Raw genomic sequence first — 18,586 nt, 5'->3', positions numbered from 1 at the left:
GGTCTTGGGGCATGTGTGTATATATATATATATATATATAATAAAAAAAATAAATAGTTGATACCGTTCTGTGGCTAACGAAATGCTTTTATTTGTGCGAGCAAATAAAAGCATTTCGTTAGCCACAGAACGGTATCATCTATTTATTTTTTTATTTTTTTGATTATTGAAGCTCGGCTAACACGGTACTGATACCTCTACATGTATATATATATATATATATATATATATATATATATATATATAAAACCATACAATTGCATTGGGATTAGGAAATATTTTTCAATGAGAAAGTAGTCAAATGGCACATTTTCAGCACTTTATGAGGATTTCCCACTTCAGTAGGAGGGTAATCTGGATCTGTCGCCTTTCACTGGTTTTCTATTAGTCTCAATGACTTCTCTCACTTGGGATTATTCATTAAAATGTGATTACACTGAAACACCAAATAAAGTAATTTGCAGTTTAATAAATAACCGCCATAGCCCTTCATTGAAGTCCGACTTATAAACTCAGCACTTTCTACCAAAGTGGGTCTTTTTGGTCTAGAATCCTCAAATCTCACCGATTTTGGTCCTTGAAAATGGACGTCTGCAGTAGTTAATATTTACACTACAGATAAGTATATACATACACACATACATATGTGATGCGCCAGTACTTTGACTATTTACAGCCCGAGTAACAACTACATTTAATTCCCAAAAATACATATCTCCCACTTTTTAAATTAGTTTATTTTAGGAATCCTCTCTGCCTTTCTTAGCATATATTCTATATATATATATGTTATTCTAAGGTCAATTTTAGTTTAGTTATCACTTCCTGGTAAAATATTTTATAAATAAATAATAATAAATAAAGTTTAAATTCTTTTGAAGTTGGGACACAGCTTTATGATGCCACTTAAACATATATATATATATATATAATACTGAGTTAAGTTATGGTGAGTAAAAAAAGTGACAAAAACCCTCCACAGGAAAGCATATATGCAAATACAACTGTATGCTCATCTGCATGTCTTAGGTTGCAGACCTGCCTAAGACATGCAGATGAACATACAGTTGTATTTGCATATATATATATATATCTATATATAGATATATATATGCCTCTCGTTTTCAGGTATGCTCTGGTATCTATTTATTTACATATATATTTATTTCTGCACACACTGTATATATTTATACATGTAGACGACCTACACATTGCTATGTGTAATACATCTGGTGAGCCCTCTTCTTGTTAACATCATTACACTAATTATCATTATTAGTGTCATTAACATGATGACATGTTTCCTCTCATCTGTCGCCGCCGCCGCCGCCATCTTTTGTTCGCTCAGCCTCACGCAAGCCCCGCCCTCTCGCGCAAGCCCCGCCCTCTCGCGCAAGCCCCGCCCACTTACTTCCGGTGTGCGTCGGGGGGAGGGCACTGAAAGTGTGGGGTCAGAGGTCGGTAAATATTGGTGATGTCACGGAGCCAAGATGGCGGAAGGGTGAGAGGGGATTTGTTGTATGGTGGGTGATAGGAGGAGATGGCACGAGACACCCGGAAATGCACTATACCCGGGAACACCAGCATCACTCCAAGTACTCACCCGAGAACACCCGGACTCAAACAGGCTGCCCGGGAGACCCTGCTCACCCCAAAACACCCACATAGCCCCTGCTCTCTGAGTCACAATACACTCACATGCCCCAAACCGTGGCTCATCCCTCAGTCACATCAATGCCTCTCACCCCCAAACTGCTCCCACCCGGGCAATGCATGCCGGGGTTAGAGAGCAGCCCTTCCCCAGCCTCTGATCACCCTGCTCCCTGTCCTGTACGCCAAGGGGTTGTGCTCCCGGTGTGAGGGCCCCCACTCCCCATATGAACCTAACTCGGTTGTCCTGTGGTGTCCTATGTGGGTTTCCACACTCGCCCTCAGCCTGTCTGTTTTTCCTTTTCAGGGAAGATGGGGGTTGGTGGAGGAGCTGGTTACAGCAAAGTTACAACAGCGTGCGGGACAAGGTACTTGTAGCCTGTCAGTGTGGGGGTGTATGTCTGCCTAGGATGGGGGACACAATCGGCAGTATTCATAAACCAATTGTTAACTACCATCGTTTTGAATTGTTGTTAACGCTGATCGAATTCCAATGACTCTTATTATGAATCCCCCTCCCCAAAGTACAGAGAGCTGGAAGTGAAAAACAATACTACAAATAACCGATCCTTTAGAATAGAAGTGGCACATATATATAGGCACAGTGGAGACGGCTCAATGTGCAGAGCAGCATGGGATATGGCCAGACACAGGGAGACCATTCTGAGATGCTTGGGTGTAAATGATCTTTACCATAGGACTGATTGCTATTTATAATAACGTGATGTAGAACATTAACAATATAACATAGAGCGTGTTACACTATTATGGGGTGACCCGGCCGGTAATTGGGTATCCCTGTGCTCAGTCTGCAGAGGCTCTCGAGTTCATGAAAAGGGACCTGACGGAGTTCGGTCGTGTGGTCCAGCATGACACGGCCTGCACTATTGCAGCCACAGCTAGCGTGGTCAAGGAGAAGCTGGCTGTGAGTATCTGGAGCACGGGAAGTAGCATCAGTAAAGGAATTGAACAGTGCTTGGGATGGGAACGAGGGAACATTTGAAAGTGACAGAAGCTAAGTCTAGAGGAACGAGGGAAATGTGTAGCTGAATAAGTCTAATGATCCATCCTTTGTGTTTGATACTGTGAGGAACTCTCATGTACATGTGCCTTGTTTCTGTCTACCTTTGCTGCACACCTATTTCCTCACATCCATAGGGTATGACATTACTAAATATTTAGGGTTCTGGGATTGGTGTATAAGGAGGAGAATAGAACATAGCAGAATAATCTTATTGTACTGCTGGAAGTTAATAAGAATCAGGACGTTTGGTCAGTATGGCTGCTTTAAATGGCAGCACAAAAATCTGCACAGACCTGAAATGTGGAAATTCTGTGTGATAACCTTTGTGAGACTCCTTCTCGGGGTACTTGTGCTCTCTTGTGGCAGTGGGTGGTAGTACATGATGTGTGAGCTGGTTTCTGTACACTTTCAGGTGGAGGGTTCCTCTGGGACCACAGAAAAGGTAAAGAAAGGTCTGTCTGACTTCCTGGGAGTTATCTCTGACACCTTGGCCCCACCCCCTGACTTAACCATTGACTGTGATGTAATCACGCTGATGGCCACTGCCTCCGGTACAACAGAACCTTATGACAGTACCAAGGTACCAGTAGCTGTGTTTGTGTTCAAGTTCATATTGTGTATGTATGTATATATATATATATATATATAGTTAAGTTATCGCGAGTAAAAAAAGTGAGCAAAGCATATAGCAAATGTAAATATACTGTATGCTCATTTGCATGTCTTAGGCAGGTCTGCAACCCCGCCTTTCACCATTATCACCCAGCACACAGCACTTCCACTGCAGCAAGGGATTCTGGGAAATGACATGCAAATGAGCACACAGTGCCACTTTTTGCTTCAAAAACCATTTTAGACATGGTTCCCTATAGGCTTAAGCTTGCTGCATGGTCACAGCTTTGAGCACAGCCAGGGTTAAGATGCATAGCCAGAAAACCCACCCACAGACAGCTGTTTTGACCTTAATGGCTCTTATCAGTGTGGTGTTGGTTAACTGGCTATGCAATGAAGCGATGAGGATGGGGTTTACCATACTTAGTTAAGTTATGGTGAGTAAAAAAAGTGATATATACACACACACACACACACACATACCTACGTGTATGTGTGTGTGTGTATATATATATATATATATATATATATATATATATATATATATATATATATACATACACACACACACACACACACACACACACACACACACACACACACACACACACACACACACACACACACACACACACACACACACTGCTTTGCAGAAGTATTCACCCCCAACCAATAATGTCGCAAGTTGTTAAATTAAAAATAACGAAAGCACATTTTTCCCCCCAAACTTTTTTTTTATTCAAAGCAACAAAGCTGTGGTGGTTAAACTGAGCACTGTTATATGAAGAGGAAGTTAAATATCAACAAAGGGTGAAAACATTTGTGATATTGTTTGCATAAGTATCCAGACCCGTAAAGCGGCAATCCATGGCAGCAGATTTTATTTGCAAATTGTTTTATTTTTTTATATACAGCATTTTAGCAGGGGATCTCCGGAGCTGAACCCCATTAATTTCAGCTCCAGGGACCCCCTGCTTATGGAGATACAGTACTTGCCTCCGAAGTAGGTGCTGGTAGCGCTCTCCTTTCCTACTAGGGCTCACTATGTCCGCTGACCAAAGATTTTGAGCGGCTTACTATTGGCCCATGTGATGCAGGAGCTTTAAACTTTAAAGTCCTGCTTGTTCAGCCGGAGCAGCTACCGCACCTACTTTGAAGGTAAGTATCTCCGGAAGCAGCAGTCCACGGAGCTGAAATGAATGGGGTTCAGCTCTGGAGACCCCCTGCTTCAATTATATGTATATATTTATATACTTCACCAAAACATTTGCTGGTATGGATTGCTCCTTTAATTCAGTACTTGGTAGAAGCACATTTTGCAGCAATTACTGCTATGAGTCTTTTTTGATCGACATCTACTAGCTTTGGATGGTGACATTTTTTGCCCATTCTTCATGAGAAGATTGATCCAGTTCTCATAAGAGTTTTGTTGGGGATCGTCGATGGACTACAATCTTCATGTCTCGCCATAAATATTGTATTCAAGTCAGGACCTTGACTGGGCCACTCAAGAACATTAATTCTCTTCTTGTTCAACCACTCCAGTTTGGCTTTGTGCTTTGAGTCATTGTCCTGCAGAAATGTGAATTTCCTCCCCAGTGTCAGAGTCGTGGCTGACTAACAGGTTTTCCTCAAGGTTTCACCTGTACTTTGCACTATCCATTCTCCCCTCTATCCTGATAAGCTTCCCAGTCCCTGCTGTAGAGAAGCATCTTCATAACATGATGTTGCCAGCACCATGCTTGACAGTTGGGATGGTGTTGACTGGGTGTTGTGCAATGTTGGGCTTGCGGCCAGACGTAACGCTGGGAATTTAAACCAAAAAGATACATTTTTATGTCGTCTGACCACAAAACCTTGATCCACATGTCTGCAGTATCATCTATATTTTTGCAAAGAAAAATGTAACTTTTTGGTCTAAATTCCAGGCGTTACATCTAGCGCAAGTCCAACACATCACCCAGTCAACAACATGCCAATTGTCAAGCATGGTGGTGGCAACATCATATTAATAGGATCCTTCTCTACAGCAGGGACTGGGAAGCTTGTCAGGATAGGAGGGAGAATGGATAGTGCAAAGTACAGGCGAATCCTTGAGGAAAACCTGTTAGTCAAGACTCTTGACACTGGGGAGGAAATTCACATTTCAGCAGGACAATGATCCATAGCACAAAGCCACACTGGAATGGTTAGACTATGAGAATGAATGTTCTTGAGTGGCCCAGTCAAAGTCCTGACTTGAATCTAATCGCACATTTATGACGAGACATGAAGATTACAGTCTCCATCGACGATCCCCAACAAGCTTATCAGAACTGGGTCAATTTTCCCGTGAAGAATTTGCAAAAATTCAGCATCCTAATGTAAAAAAAGCTAGTAGGGTCCGATCCAAAAAGACCCATAGCTGTAATTGCTGCGAAAGGTGCTTCTACCAAGTACTGAATTAAGGGGCTGAATACAACCAGTAAATGTCACTTTTTTTTTTCTTTGCTGACATTTAACCTCCTTATATAACCGTGTTCAATTTAACCACGACAGCTTTGAATAAAAATAATTCGTTTTAAAAACTGTGCATACATTATTTGTAATTCAACAACTTGTGACATTATTGATAGGGGGTGAATACTTCTGCGTGTGTGGGGTGTGTGTGTGTGTGTGTGCGCATCTGGGCTACAAATTCAACAAAAAGATAATTTTTACAACTACTTTTTTTACATGTGTTTCTAATATTCTGGTAATGTTGCCCCTATTTTTCAGGCACGGTTGTACAGTTTGCAGTCTGACCCGGCCACTTACTGCAACGAGCCTGATGGTAAGTTCACTCGCACTACAACATGCAGTGTTTCCATGGACTCGGCGGGTCAGTTTAACACTTTTACTGTTGTGTGTAGTTATGTTGCTGATGGTGTAGTACTAGTAGTAGTGTCACAGATCGTAGAGTGTGGTAGTGGGGCGTCCAGTAGTGCGCAGTGGTAGTAGTGTGTCGGATCGTACAGCACTGCGTAGTAGTGTCACAGATCGTACAGTAGTGTGTGTGGTAGTGGGACGTCCAATCGTACAGTAGTGCGTAGTGGTAGTAGTGTGTCAGATCGATCAGCACTGTGAAGTAGTAGTGTGTCAGATCGTACAGCAGTGCGTAGTAGTGCGTCAGATCGTACAGCAGTGCGTAGTAGTGCGTCAGATCGTACAGCAGTGCGTAGTAGTGCGTCAGATCGTACAGCAGTGCGTAGTAGTGCGTCAGATCGTACAGCAGTGCGTAGTAGTGCGTCAGATCGTACAGCAGTGCGTAGTAGTGCGTCAGATTGTACAGCAGTGCGTAGTAGTGCGTCAGATCGTACAGCAGTGCGTAGTAGTCGGATCGTACAGCACTGCGTAGTAGTCGGATTGTACAGCAGTGCGTAGTAGTCGGATCGTACAGCAGTACGTAGTAGTCAGATCGTACAGCAGTGCGTAGTAGTAGTGCATCAGATCGTACAGCAGTGCGTAGTAGCAGTGCGTCAGATCGTACAGCAGTGCGTAGTAGTTAGATCGTACAGCAGTGCGTAGTAGTTAGATCGTACAGCAGTGCGTAGTAGCAGTGCATCAGATCGTACAGCAGTGCGTTGTAGCAGTGCGTCAGATCGTACAGCCGTGCGTAGTAATAGTGCATCAGATCGTACAGCCGTGCGTAGTAGTAGTGCGTCAGATCGTACAGCCGTGCGTAGTAGCAGTGCATCAGATCGTACAGCACTGCGTAGTAGTAGTGCGTCAGATCGTACAGCCGTGCGTAGTAGCAGTGCATCAGATCGTACAGCAGTGCGTTGTAGCAGTGCGTCAGATCGTACAGCAGTGCGTAGTAGCAGTGCATCAGATCGTACAGCAGTGCGTTGTAGTAGTGCGTCAGATCGTACAGCAGTGCGTAGTAGCGGTGCGTCAGATCGTACAGCACTGCGTAGTAGTAGTGCGTCAGATCGTACAGTCGTGCGTAGTAGTAGTGCGTCAGATCGTACAGTCGTGCGTAGTAGCAGTGCGTCAGATCGTACAGCACTGCGTAGTAGTAGTGCATCAGATCGTACAGCACTGCGTAGTAGTAGTGCGTCAGATCGTACAGCACTGCGTAGTAGCAGTGCATCAGATCGTACAGCACTGCGTAGTAGTAGTGCGTCAGATCGTACAGCACTGCGTAGTAGCAGTGCATCAGATCGTACAGCACTGCGTAGTAGCAGTGCATCAGATCGTACAGCACTGCGTAGTAGTAGTGCGTCAGATCGTACAGCACTGCGTAGTAGCAGTGCGTCAGATCGTACAGCACTGCGTTGTAGTAGTGCGTCAGATCGTACAGTCGTGCGTAGTAGCAGTGGGTCAGATCGTACAGCACTGCGTAGTAGTAGTGCGTCAGATCGTACAGCAGTGCGTAGTAGTTAGATCGTACAGCAGTGCGTAGTAGTAGTGCGTCAGATCGTACAGCAGTGCGTAGTAGCAGTGCATCAGATCGTACAGCAGTGCGTAGTAGTAGTGCGTCAGATCGTACAGCAGTGCGTAGTAGCAGTGCATCAGATCGTACAGCAGTGCGTAGTAGTAGTGCGTCAGATCGTACAGCACTGCGTAGTAGTTAGATCGTACAGCAGTGCGTAGTAGCAGTGCGTCAGATCGTACAGCACTGCGTAGTAGTTAGATCGTACAGCAGTGCGTAGTAGCAGTGCATCAGATCGTACAGCAGTGCGTAGTAGTAGTGCGTCAGATCGTACAGCACTGCGTAGTAGTTAGATCGTACAGCAGTGCGTAGTAGCAGTGCATCAGATCGTACAGCAGTGCGTTGTAGCAGTGCGTCAGATCGTACAGCAGTGCGTAGTAGCAGTGCGTCAGATCGTACAGCACTGCGTAGTAGCAGTGCGTCAGATCGTACAGCACTGCGTAGTAGTAGTGCATCAGATCGTACAGCACTGCGTAGTAGTAGTGCGTCAGATCGTACAGCACTGCGTAGTAGCAGTGCGTCAGATCGTACAGCACTGCGTAGTAGCAGTGCATCAGATCGTACAGCACTGCGTAGTAGGAGTGCGTCAGATCGTACAGCACTGCGTAGTAGCAGTGCGTCAGATCGTACAGCAGTGCGTAATAGTAGTGCGTCAGATCGTACATCAGTGCGTAGTAGCAGTGCGTCAGATCGTACAGCAGTGCGTAGTAGCAGTGCGTCAGATCGTACAGCAGTGCATAGTAGCAGTGCGTCAGATCGTACAGCAGTGCGTCGTAGCAGTGCGTCAGATCGTACAGCACTGCGTAGTAGCAGTGCGTCAGATCGTACAGCACTGCGTAGTAGCGGTGCGTCAGATCGTACAGCACTGCGTAGTAGCAGTGCATCAGATCGTACAGCACTGCGTAGTTGCAGTGCGTCAGATCGTACAGCACTGCGTAGTAGTAGTGCGTCAGATCGTACAGCACTGCGTAGTAGTCAGATCGTACAGCAGTACGTAGTAGTAGTGCGTCAGATCGTACAGCACTGCGTAGTAGTAGTGCGTCAGATCGTACAGCCGTGCGTTGTAGTAGTGCGTCAGATCGTGAAGCACTGCGTAGTAGCAGTGCGTCAGATCATACAGCACTGCGTAGTAGCAGTGCGTCAGATCGTACAACCGTGCGTAGTAGCAGTGCGTCAGATCGTACATAACTGCGTTGTAGCAGTGCGTCAGATCGTGAAGCACTGCGTTGTAGCAGTGCGTCAGATCGTACAGCACTGCGTAGTAGCAGTGCGTCAGATCGTACAGCCGTGCGTAGTAGCAGTGCTTCAGATCGTACATAACTGCGTTGTAGCAGTGCGTCAGATCGTGAAGCACTGCGTAGTAGCAGTGCGTCAGATCGTACAGCAGTGCGTTGTAGCAGTGCGTCAGATCGTACAGCCGTGCGTAGTAGCAGTGCGTCAGATCGTACAGCACTGCGTAGTTGCAGTGCGTCAGATCGTACAGCAGTGCGTTGTAGCAGTGCGTCAGATCGTACAGCACTGCGTAGTAGCAGTGCGTCAGATCGTACAGCAGTGCGTAGTAGTAGTACATCAGATCGTACAGCAGTGCGTAGTAGTAGTAGTAGTACATCAGATCGTACAGCAGTGCGTAGTAGTAGTGCGTCAGATCGTACAGCCGTGCGTAGTAGTAGTGCGTCAGATCGTACAGCACTGCGTAGTAGTAGTAGTACATCAGATCGTACAGCAGTGCGTAGTAGTAGTGCGTCAGATCGTACAGCCGTGCGTAGTAGTAGTGTGTCAGATCGTACAGCACTGCGTAGTAGTAGTGCGTCAGATCGTACAGCCGTGCGTAGTAGTAGTGCGTCAGATCGTACAGCACTGCGTAGTAGCAGTGCGTCAGATCGTACAGCACTGCGTAGTAGTAGTGCGTCAGATCGTACAGCACTGCGTAGTAGTAGTGTGTCAGATCGTACAGCACTGCGTAGTAGTAGTGTGTCAGATCGTACAGCACTGCGTAGTAGCAGTGCGTCAGATCGTACAGCACTGCGTAGTAGTGCGTCAGATCGTACAGCACTGCGTAGTAGCAGTGCGTCAGATCGTACAGCACTGCGTAGTAGTAGTGCGTCAGATCGTACAGCACTGCGTAGTAGCAGTGCGTCAGATCGTACAGCAGTGCGTAGTAGCAGTGCGTCAGATCGTACAGCACTGCGTAGTAGCAGTGCTTCAGATCTTACAGCAGTGCGTAGTAGTAGTGCGTCAGATCGTACAGCACTGCGTAGTAGTAGTGCGTCAGATCGTACAGCACTGCGTAGTAGTAGTACATCAGATTGTACAGCAGTGCGTAGTAGCAGTGCGTCAGATCGTACAGCACTGCGTAGTAGTAGTAGTACATCAGATTGTACAGCAGTGCGTCAGATCGTACAGCACTGCGTAGTAGTAGTGCGTCAGATCGTACAGCAGTGCGTAGTAGCAGTGCGTCAGATCGTACAGCAGTGCGTAGTAGCAGTGCGTCAGATCGTACAGCACTGCGTAGTAGCAGTGCGTCAGATCGTACAGCAGTGCGTAGTAGCAGTGCGTCAGATCGTACAACACTGCGTAGTAGCAGTGCGTCAGATCGTACAGCAGTGGGTAGTAGCAGTGCGTCAGATCATACAGCAGTGCGTAGTAGCAGTGCGTCAGATCGTACAGCACTGCGTAGTAGCAGTTTGTCAGATCGTACAGCCGTGCGTAGTAGCAGTGCGTCAGATCGTACAGCACTGCGTAGTAGTAGTGCGTCAGATCGTACAGCAGTGCGTCAGATCGTACAGCACTGCGTAGTAGTAGTGCGTCAGATCGTACAGCAGTGCATAGTAGCAGTGCGTCAGATCGTACAGCCGTGCGTTGTAGCAGTGCGTCAGATCGTACAGCACTGCGTAGTAGTAGTGCGTCAGATCGTACAGCACTGCGTAGTAGTAGTGCGTCAGATCGTACAGCCGTGCGTAATAGTTGTGCGTCAGATCGTACAGCACTGCGTAGTAATAGTGCGTCAGATCGTACAGCCGTGCGTAGTAGTAGTGCGTCAGATCGTACAGCCGTGCGTAATAGTAGTGCGTCAGATCGTACAGCACTGCGTAGTAGCAGTGCGTCAGATCGTACAGCCGTGCGTAATAGTAGTGCGTCAGATCGTACAGCACTGCGTAATAGTAGTGCGTTACAGATCTTGGATAGTAAGCTCTTCAGACAGGGTCTCCTTTCCTAATGTTGATTTCTAAGTCAGAAGCGCTTGTTCCTATTTTTCCTGTCACGTGTATTACTGCTGTAAAGCGCCATGTCTATGGATGGCGCTATACAAATAAAGACACAGATCCCACAACAGTGTGTAGTAAGAAGGCTTTGCACTTCGCTGGGTAGGAGGGTAGTAAGAAGGCGCCGTACATCGCTGGGCAGGAGGGTAACAGGAAAGTTGTCACACTTCGCTCGGTGGCGTGTAGAAAGGTGTCGGACGGGTAGTAAGAAGGCATCGCATCTCGCTGGGCGGCGGGTAGTAGGCATCGCGCCTTGCTGGGCGGCTGGTAGTAGTAAGGCATCGCGCCTTGCTGGGCGGCGGGTAGTAGTAAGGCATCGCACCTTGCTGGGCGGCTGGTAGTAGTAAGGCATCGCGCCTTGCTGGGCGGCTGGTAGTAGTAAGGCATCGCGCCTTGCTGGGCGGCTGGTAGTAGTAAGGCATCGCGCCTTGCTGGGCAACGGGTAGTAGTAAGGCATCGCGCCTTGCTGGGCGGCTGGTAGTAGTAAGGCATCCTCACTGGGCGGCAGGTAGTAAGGCGGCATTGCACCTCGATGGGCGGCGGGTAGTAGTAAGAATGTGTCGCTCCTCGCTGGGCGGCGGGTAGTAAGGCGGCATCGCACCTCGCTGGGCGGCAGGTAGTAAGGCGGCATCGCACCTCGCTTGGCGGCAGGTAGTTGGAAGGCGTCGCACCTCGCTGGGCGGCAGGTAGTAAGCCGGCATCGCACCTCGCTTGGTGGCAGGTAGTTGGAAGGCGTCGCACCTCGCTGGGCGGAGGGTAGTAAGGCGGCATCGCACCTCGCTGGGCGGCACGTGTATTACTGCTGTGAAGCGCTATATAAATAAAGATATACATACATACCTCGCTGGGCGCCAGGTAGCAATACTGGGGATCCTCTGCAGCTTCTTTTTTTACCTGCCCTGTGTTTGTTTCAGGACCTCCCTCACAGTTTGATTTGTGGCTGTCACACTGGGACCCGGAGGAGCACAAGGTGGAAGTCTCCGAGCTGCTGATGAACAGCCCATCCATCCGAGCACTGTACACCAAGATGGTGAGGGGCCGCGCGTGCTCTGGAGCAGTTCTCACCCCCTGCACAGGCTCCCGCACTGCGACCTCCTGCATAACACACCAGCTAAGAGAACTAAGGGCAAAGTGTATACTGTGTAAAAGCCTGGGGTTTGGGGAGATCACATCTGTTGTGAGAATAGTTTATCTGCTGCACTGCGTTGTTTATATTGTAAAACCTAACTTCCTCTGTGTCATCGTGACATCACTGATACATTGCAATTGCTGCACAGGAAGTCAACATCCCTATTCTGAAGTGATACAATGGAGCCTTTTTTTAATTCCCTGTGAGCACAAAGTAATTAAATATGATTTAAAAAAAATCTGGAGGTTGTCGCTGCACAAAGGAGCCGAGAAATCATCAGATATTCCTGGAGCGCAGAAATATCACACGGGGAAGTGAGACTGTAGCTGGTAGGGAACATGATTAGATCCGCACTTTGATCTGACCAGTGGAATCTTCTCTCCCTCAGGTGCCGGCGGCCGTCTCCCACTCAGAGTTCTGGCAGCGATACTTCTATAAATTGTATCAGCTGGAGCAGGTGAGGAGAAGAGCGGTGGGAGGCGGTGGGTAGTATCTCTTGCAGTGACTGATTCAGTATTACTGGCGCACCGTCATTCGCTGACCTGCTGGGGATCAAGAAGCAGGATGAAATGAATTAAGACATTATAAACCAATGTTTAATTCGGTAGGGGACCTTCCACAGGTTGTGAGCTGTAAATCAAACAAAGGCTAGCAAATGTTCCCAACTGTCCCAAAACGAGTGATCTAGGGTTGGAAAGCATACATAGTAATGCTGCTATAATAAAATCTGACGGTGTGCCGATTTGGGAAATTATTTATTATCGCGGTATTACATGGTGCCGGCTTTTGTGGTCAAGGTGCGGCTTTGAAGCTGCCGCGCTGTGAAGGCTGTCTCTCCCAAAGTCCTCCCTCCCTTCCTGCTTCTGAATGCAGACTTGAAGGGGGGAGGAGCTTCAGGCAGCCTGGGGAGAGAGCGTGTGACGCAGTAGCTGCAGCAGTGAAAGGTAACACCTCTCCTCACTTTCCTTCTTTTAAACCCTCCAGCCACATCCTCCGCCTGGGGAACTAGAACCCACGATAAAAATAAATGAAAACTTTTTTTTCGACAATTCTTAACTGTTCTAAAAAAATTAATAAAAATATTTTCTTAGTTGTCAAAAAATCAGTTTTATATATTTTTTTAACGTTTTATTAATTGCGATTTTACATGGAGTATCTGAGAGAGGGGTGGATGAATGAGGGGGATTGGAGCGGTGTAGGTAAGAAAATGAGAATTGCAGACATGGAAGGGGTTTGGAAATCAAAGGCCCTTTCTAGTAAATCTAAAGAAAATATATTTATTTTGAGAACACTTTATTTAGATTTTACTAGAACATTTTCAGACTTTTTTTTTTAAAATCAAATTATTTTTTAAACAAATATATATATATCTATCGTGGGAGTTTTTTTTTGTTATTGCCCAACCCTAGTGTCATCAGCCTTTTTCTGGAACAAGATGAGCATCCCCTCTGCTTATCTGCACATCTTGTCACCCCGTATTAAATGACACGTTGCAGAAGTGCAGGGCGATGATGGGCCTTGGCCCTGCACAGTGACCGTGTCACATGGGTAATTGCGTTCCCTTTCCAGGAGGAGGCGCGGAGGGACGCACTGAAGCAGAGAGCAGAGCAAAGCGTACATTCCGAGGAGCCTGGATGGGAGGAAGAGGAGGGTAAGGGGAGGGGAGAGAGTCTTAAGGAAACAGTGCAAGCATCTCACTGCTACTACTAAATGGTATTATACGGAGCTTTGTTCTATTTTCCCTCTCCCTAGAAATATATGCAATCTTGTTACTAGCGGAGAGTTTATTTTATTTTTTAGTGGAATTGTCACTTTCATCCTATAACGTTTGTATGTGTGTATATGTTAATCTGTATACCACTTCTCAGAACAGACATTTCAATACAGGGGATTATCAAACTACTGGACAAGAGCACCACATATAAATGAATCTGTCTCAAAGAGCTTACAATCTAAATGTCAACTGGACACTGAGGATTCTGGAAGCTGATTGGCTGTTTTCCTTTCTCCCTAGAGGAGTTTGTAGGGGCAGCCTCTGTGTCTTGCCTCAGTTTGGAGGAGAAGTTTAGGATACCCGCACCAGCCCCAGCAACTGCAATCCCCACCCTGCAAGTTGAAGGCAGCTGTGAGCAGCCGGACGAGCAGAGCAGAGACCCCACCTGTGCCACAAGCCCTTCAGAGAGCAGCGAGAGCGCCTCCCCTGTCACCCAGATTGCCAACCCAGCCTTCCACAGCCCCACCACACCGACAGAGCCCAGTGCAAGCCTGCCTGAAGAACTGCAGGGACCAGTATCGGAGAAGGCAGAGCTTGCCCAGGGCTCTGCACCCACCTCTGCAGATCGGCTGGGAGTCCCTGCGACCCATGAAGAGCCGGGTGCCAAACCACCCACCCGCTCACAGACTCAGAGAGAGGAGGCACCTTCCGACCTGCGGGTGTTTGAGCTGAATAGTGACAGTGGCAAATCCACCCCCTCTAACAATGGCAAGAAAGGTGAGCGCTTGTATGTGTTAAGTTTGTATACGTCACTTTGTACTGTCCCGGAGACAGACCCGTTAGGCAGAGGTGGGGTGTTTAGACTGACCCGTACCTGGGATCTAGATCCTGAATCAGTAAGAATAGTGGGGTCAGGGCAGAATGCAGCAGCTGAGTAGAGGTCACAATATCAAGGTCGAGGTAGGAGAGTCGCAGAATGGTCGGGGTCCGGGCTGGAGAGAGGCAGAGAAGTCCAGAGGCAGGCAGGGATCTGAGGCAAGCAAAACAGCAACCAGAGGTTCCAACAGGAGGCAAGGAGAGCAGAATGGAAGCTCAAATAGAGGCTGACTTCCTGCTTCGTCAGCCATGTTGCTGGAGGCAGCAAAGTCAGGGGTCATCCATGTTGGAGATTCTTACAGTATGACAGAAACCAGTGCTGCATATCATTGCTGTGTAGTAACCCTCCAGCAATGCAGTCCTAGACTCATACTCTTGCTGACATACTTAACCTTATCACTGCCTCAGGGACATGCATTGCCCTGCAATGTGTTTTAGGCCTCTCTGGCAGTGCAAGGTTTAAAAACTGTTTATACGTTTCTACCATCACATTGAGTGCCTCAATGCCGAAGCATAAACATGAGGGTGTCCGACGCAGCAGAAAGCTGCGATAACCAGGATGGGCGGGTTCCTCTGTGCGTCAGTCTTTTTCCCCTGTGCTCGCAGGATCCAGCACGGACGTCAGTGAGGACTGGGAGAAGGACTTTGACATGACGGAGGAGGAGGTGCAGATGGCCCTGTCCCGGGTGGAGGTGTCTGGAGAGGTCAGTGTGTCTCAGATGTGCCAGGGTGTGCAGCGCACAGCAATGATGAAAGAGCAGGTCTTGCAATAAAATTCCTTTATTTTTCAAACATCTGGTTGTGGGACAGCAGCAAACTTCAACGCGTTGAAGTTTGCTGCTGTCCCACAACCAGATGTTTGAAAAATAAAGGAATTTTATTGCAAGACCTGCTCTTTCATCATTGCTGTGCGCTGCACACCCTGGCTCTTGGAATTTACCTCACACAGCTGCACGCATTGGAAGGGAGACCCTGGGAAGGAGAATACTAAGTGAGTACATTACTGGGGGCTAACCCAATGAGGAAAGGGGGGGTGTCCTTGGACAACCACCCCAACCTTCAGGGTATCCTATGCCCACTTAAGGCTTAGTACTGCTTATATATAAATGTACCAGTGTATGCTCCCTTCCATTCACACAGCCCCAGCACTTTGAGCACCATTTACAAACAAACTACCGTGTCTCAGATGTGCTCTGGGTCTGACTCTGGTTTGGGTGGGTTAATAGAGGACAGTCATGGAGTCCTGAATCTTGCACGGGTCCCTGGTACATTTAAGGGCATAGAAAGTTAGCGTAGTGTAGCTTGGCAGTTACCAAGGCTTCTTGAGTGACATCCACACATGAAGTAGAGAGCGAGCCAAAGACACAACGGGAAAGGGATAGTCAGGAGCAAAGGTGGAAGGAGAATAAAGGGATAGTGATGGTAAGAAGGAGCAGAGAGGACGGTGTCAAAGAAGGACAATCATAGGATGACCAGGTAAGGTGATGCACAAGGTTGGTTGCTCCTGACTGAGGGGAATCCTTGCCCTTGGAGTGAGTTTGTTAGGTTCACATGTAAGGAATAGTGACGGAGGAGAGCTGAATGATGGGACCTCCTGTGTCCCAGAAGCAAGGGGAGGGACACACACACACAGACCATCACTTACCAGTACTCACTCTGGGTTTTCTTTCTAGCTGGAGGATGAGGACTGGGAAAACTGGGAATAAGTTGAGCAGTGGACGTCACTGCTCCCACCCCCTGCTACTTTGGACACTACATCAGGGCAGACTGAGCGGGAGTCAGGAGTCTGAGCGTGTAAATTCCTTCTGCCACCCTCCCTCTGCCAAAATCTTATCCCCCCTCCCTTTTAACCTGAGGAACTCGTATACGCAGATACTGTGACCGCTACTGCTGCACCAGGACACACAGCACGGACGCGTGCACGAGAGGGTTAAATCAGCAGCTTCATCTCCCAGGGGTGGGTGGCGGGATATAAAAGAAATGAATGTTTGGATACTTCTCTTTTGATTCTGTTTTGCTCATTATTATTATTTTTAACACCGTCAGCACCAGAGCAGCCTGCTAAACCTTGCTGTACAATGCGTTGCAGGCCTTTCTGCTACTGAAGGAGTTATGAGTACAGTACACTCAATTGCAAAATAATTTAGGATAGAGCAAAGTATACAAACACATCCTGGTGGTTTAGGGTCACAGTGGCTTGCCTGATCTTGTGTGTAGCTTATTTCGCAGTGCCTGCTAATGCTCCTAGTTCAGAAGATTGACACTGTCCTGCTAGTTGGAGCAATAGCTCATCCACAGTACTGCTCCTACCTTTGCTGCTAGCGACATCTTTCTAACCTGGAGCTCTATTGTGAGGGTGCATAATGCAGACGAGTCCACAGATATTGTGCTTGTACCCGGCTGCTCAGTTAAAATGTGCTGTCTGCCTACTCTGTGACGTCTCCTCTGTGCCCCTGAAGGTTAAGGGTCCCAATCCCCCTCTGTTTGGGGCTGCCCTGTCCTGCTTTCCTTTACTGCTCTTTCTTGCATTGCACAAAGGTCTGACAGATGCAGCTGGGGTTATGTGGGGTGGTGGGATCTGTATACAGAGTAATAATAATAATAATAATGCCTGCTTGATACATGGAGTCATCAATTTGTAAGTGGATCTTCACTCTGAATGAACATTAAAGTGTGACAACATAAAGCATTACTAGCTATCTACACACGTCTAACCTAAACAGTCTGCTGCCTTAAGGACCCTAAAGAAATACTTAAATTTCCCCCCCCCCCCCCCCCAGAAGCCTGTCCACAGCTGCGCCACAAGGACACAACATAGCATTGGTGCAGCAGGCTACTTTTTGCTAGGGGATTATGATGCTTTGAGGACATGCGTAGTGATATTCTGTCATCATACAGCATAGCGTGTTCCGTTTCAAGGAGGGCGTGAGTGAGATTCCACCTCTTCTGCCTGACCATAAAATGCTGCTGTAGCTTCCTCTCTGGCAGAGCCGCCTGTAGCACATTGCTTGGCATGGGAGGTTTCTGGCTCTGCAATGTGTCACAAGCCCCTGTAATGCCCCGCTCCTCTTGTAATGAATTCCTCAGTATGGTTTGCCTGGTGGTCGTTCGTGCAATATATATTATCTATTTTAAGTTATCGGGCTTCTCCAGGGCCTCTTTTGTAGCTGGAAAAAGAAAACAAACAAGAAAATTCTCACAGCTTTCTTAGTTTGTTTTTTTGTTTGTTTGTTTGTAATTAACTTTCTCCTAAAATCTTTTACAAAACTTGCACTTAACTGCTATTAAAGAGATTATGTGGTGTGTGGCTGTGTCTTTGTGATGGGGAATAGGACATGGGGTGATGTCAGAATTTCCAGTGCATTAACCCCTAGTGTGGCAAGGAGCTCCTGCAACGGCATTACTCATTTATAGAAGCAAAAATAAAATGTCAGACATTGTTAGATTAAAGTCTTCACTGAAACAGATAGAGCTCAACGTAAAAAGTAAAAGTGCTGAATCATTTTCTGTTGGTCACATTTAAGATGGCAATCTATTATTACAAAATGCCTCAACATACAGCCCTTTCCAAATGCATTTGCTCTCTTCACCAGAGATTACCATCTACTGCATATTCGCCCAGGGTGAGAACGCTCTCGCTGGCGCCCGAGCGCCGTGACGTCAGGCACTCATGTTGCGTGGGCGACTCCTGGCCATCTAATTACGGGCTAAGGGGAGCCGTGACGTCACGTGAGCGGTTCGCCCTCATTGGTGGGTGACGATATATACTTCAAGGGTCCTCAAAAGGCTACATGCTACATGCTACCCTTAACATACACTGAAGTAACAGAACATGAAGGGGGTGACATTGAATAAGTGACATGGG

General features: G+C 47.2%; 2 protein-coding genes across 3 annotated transcripts in view; both read left to right on the top strand.

Annotated features, from left to right (window-relative positions):
• Positions 1-1,436: 1,436 nt before the first annotated feature.
• On the top strand, positions 1,437-18,026 carry BSDC1 (BSD domain containing 1). 2 transcript variants are annotated; one of them, XM_075604690.1, is made up of 11 exons: positions 1,437-1,501; positions 1,958-2,018; positions 2,459-2,575; positions 3,087-3,254; positions 6,044-6,098; positions 11,917-12,032; positions 12,520-12,588; positions 13,701-13,782; positions 14,146-14,622; positions 15,328-15,425; positions 16,395-18,026. In XM_075604690.1, exons 1-11 carry the CDS (start codon positions 1,491-1,493, stop codon positions 16,425-16,427), a joined length of 1,287 nt encoding a protein of 428 aa, XP_075460805.1. In that variant the 5' UTR covers positions 1,437-1,490; the 3' UTR covers positions 16,428-18,026. The 2 variants fall into 2 exon arrangements, with proteins under 2 accessions (XP_075460805.1, XP_075460804.1); XM_075604689.1 differs by lacking the exon at positions 1,437-1,501 and adding an exon at positions 1,546-1,595.
• Positions 15,556-18,586, top strand: part of FAM229A (family with sequence similarity 229 member A) — a 31,541-nt gene continuing 28,510 nt past the window's right edge. The window contains exon 1 of the mRNA XM_075606613.1: positions 15,556-16,197. The gene's annotated coding sequence lies outside the window, so the exon portion shown is untranslated. The remainder of the gene's footprint in view (positions 16,198-18,586) is intronic.

Source organism: Ascaphus truei, chromosome 6 (genome assembly GCF_040206685.1).
Source record: "Ascaphus truei isolate aAscTru1 chromosome 6, aAscTru1.hap1, whole genome shotgun sequence".
In the NCBI taxonomy this organism is placed as follows: Eukaryota; Metazoa; Chordata; class Amphibia; order Anura; family Ascaphidae; genus Ascaphus; species Ascaphus truei.
This window is presented reverse-complemented; position numbering and strand designations above follow the sequence as displayed.

Bases quoted from the DNA above. Each gene is read 5' to 3' on its own strand.
- BSDC1 (XM_075604689.1), top strand. From the start codon at position 1,561: ATGCACTATACCCGGGAACACCAGCATCACTCCAA. The intron at 1,596-1,957 runs GTACTCACCCGA...TTTCCTTTTCAG, and splicing joins GAACACCAGCATCACTCCAA to GGAAGATGGGGGTTGGTGGA. The intron at 12,033-12,519 runs GTGAGGGGCCGC...TCTCTCCCTCAG, and splicing joins GAGCACTGTACACCAAGATG to GTGCCGGCGGCCGTCTCCCA.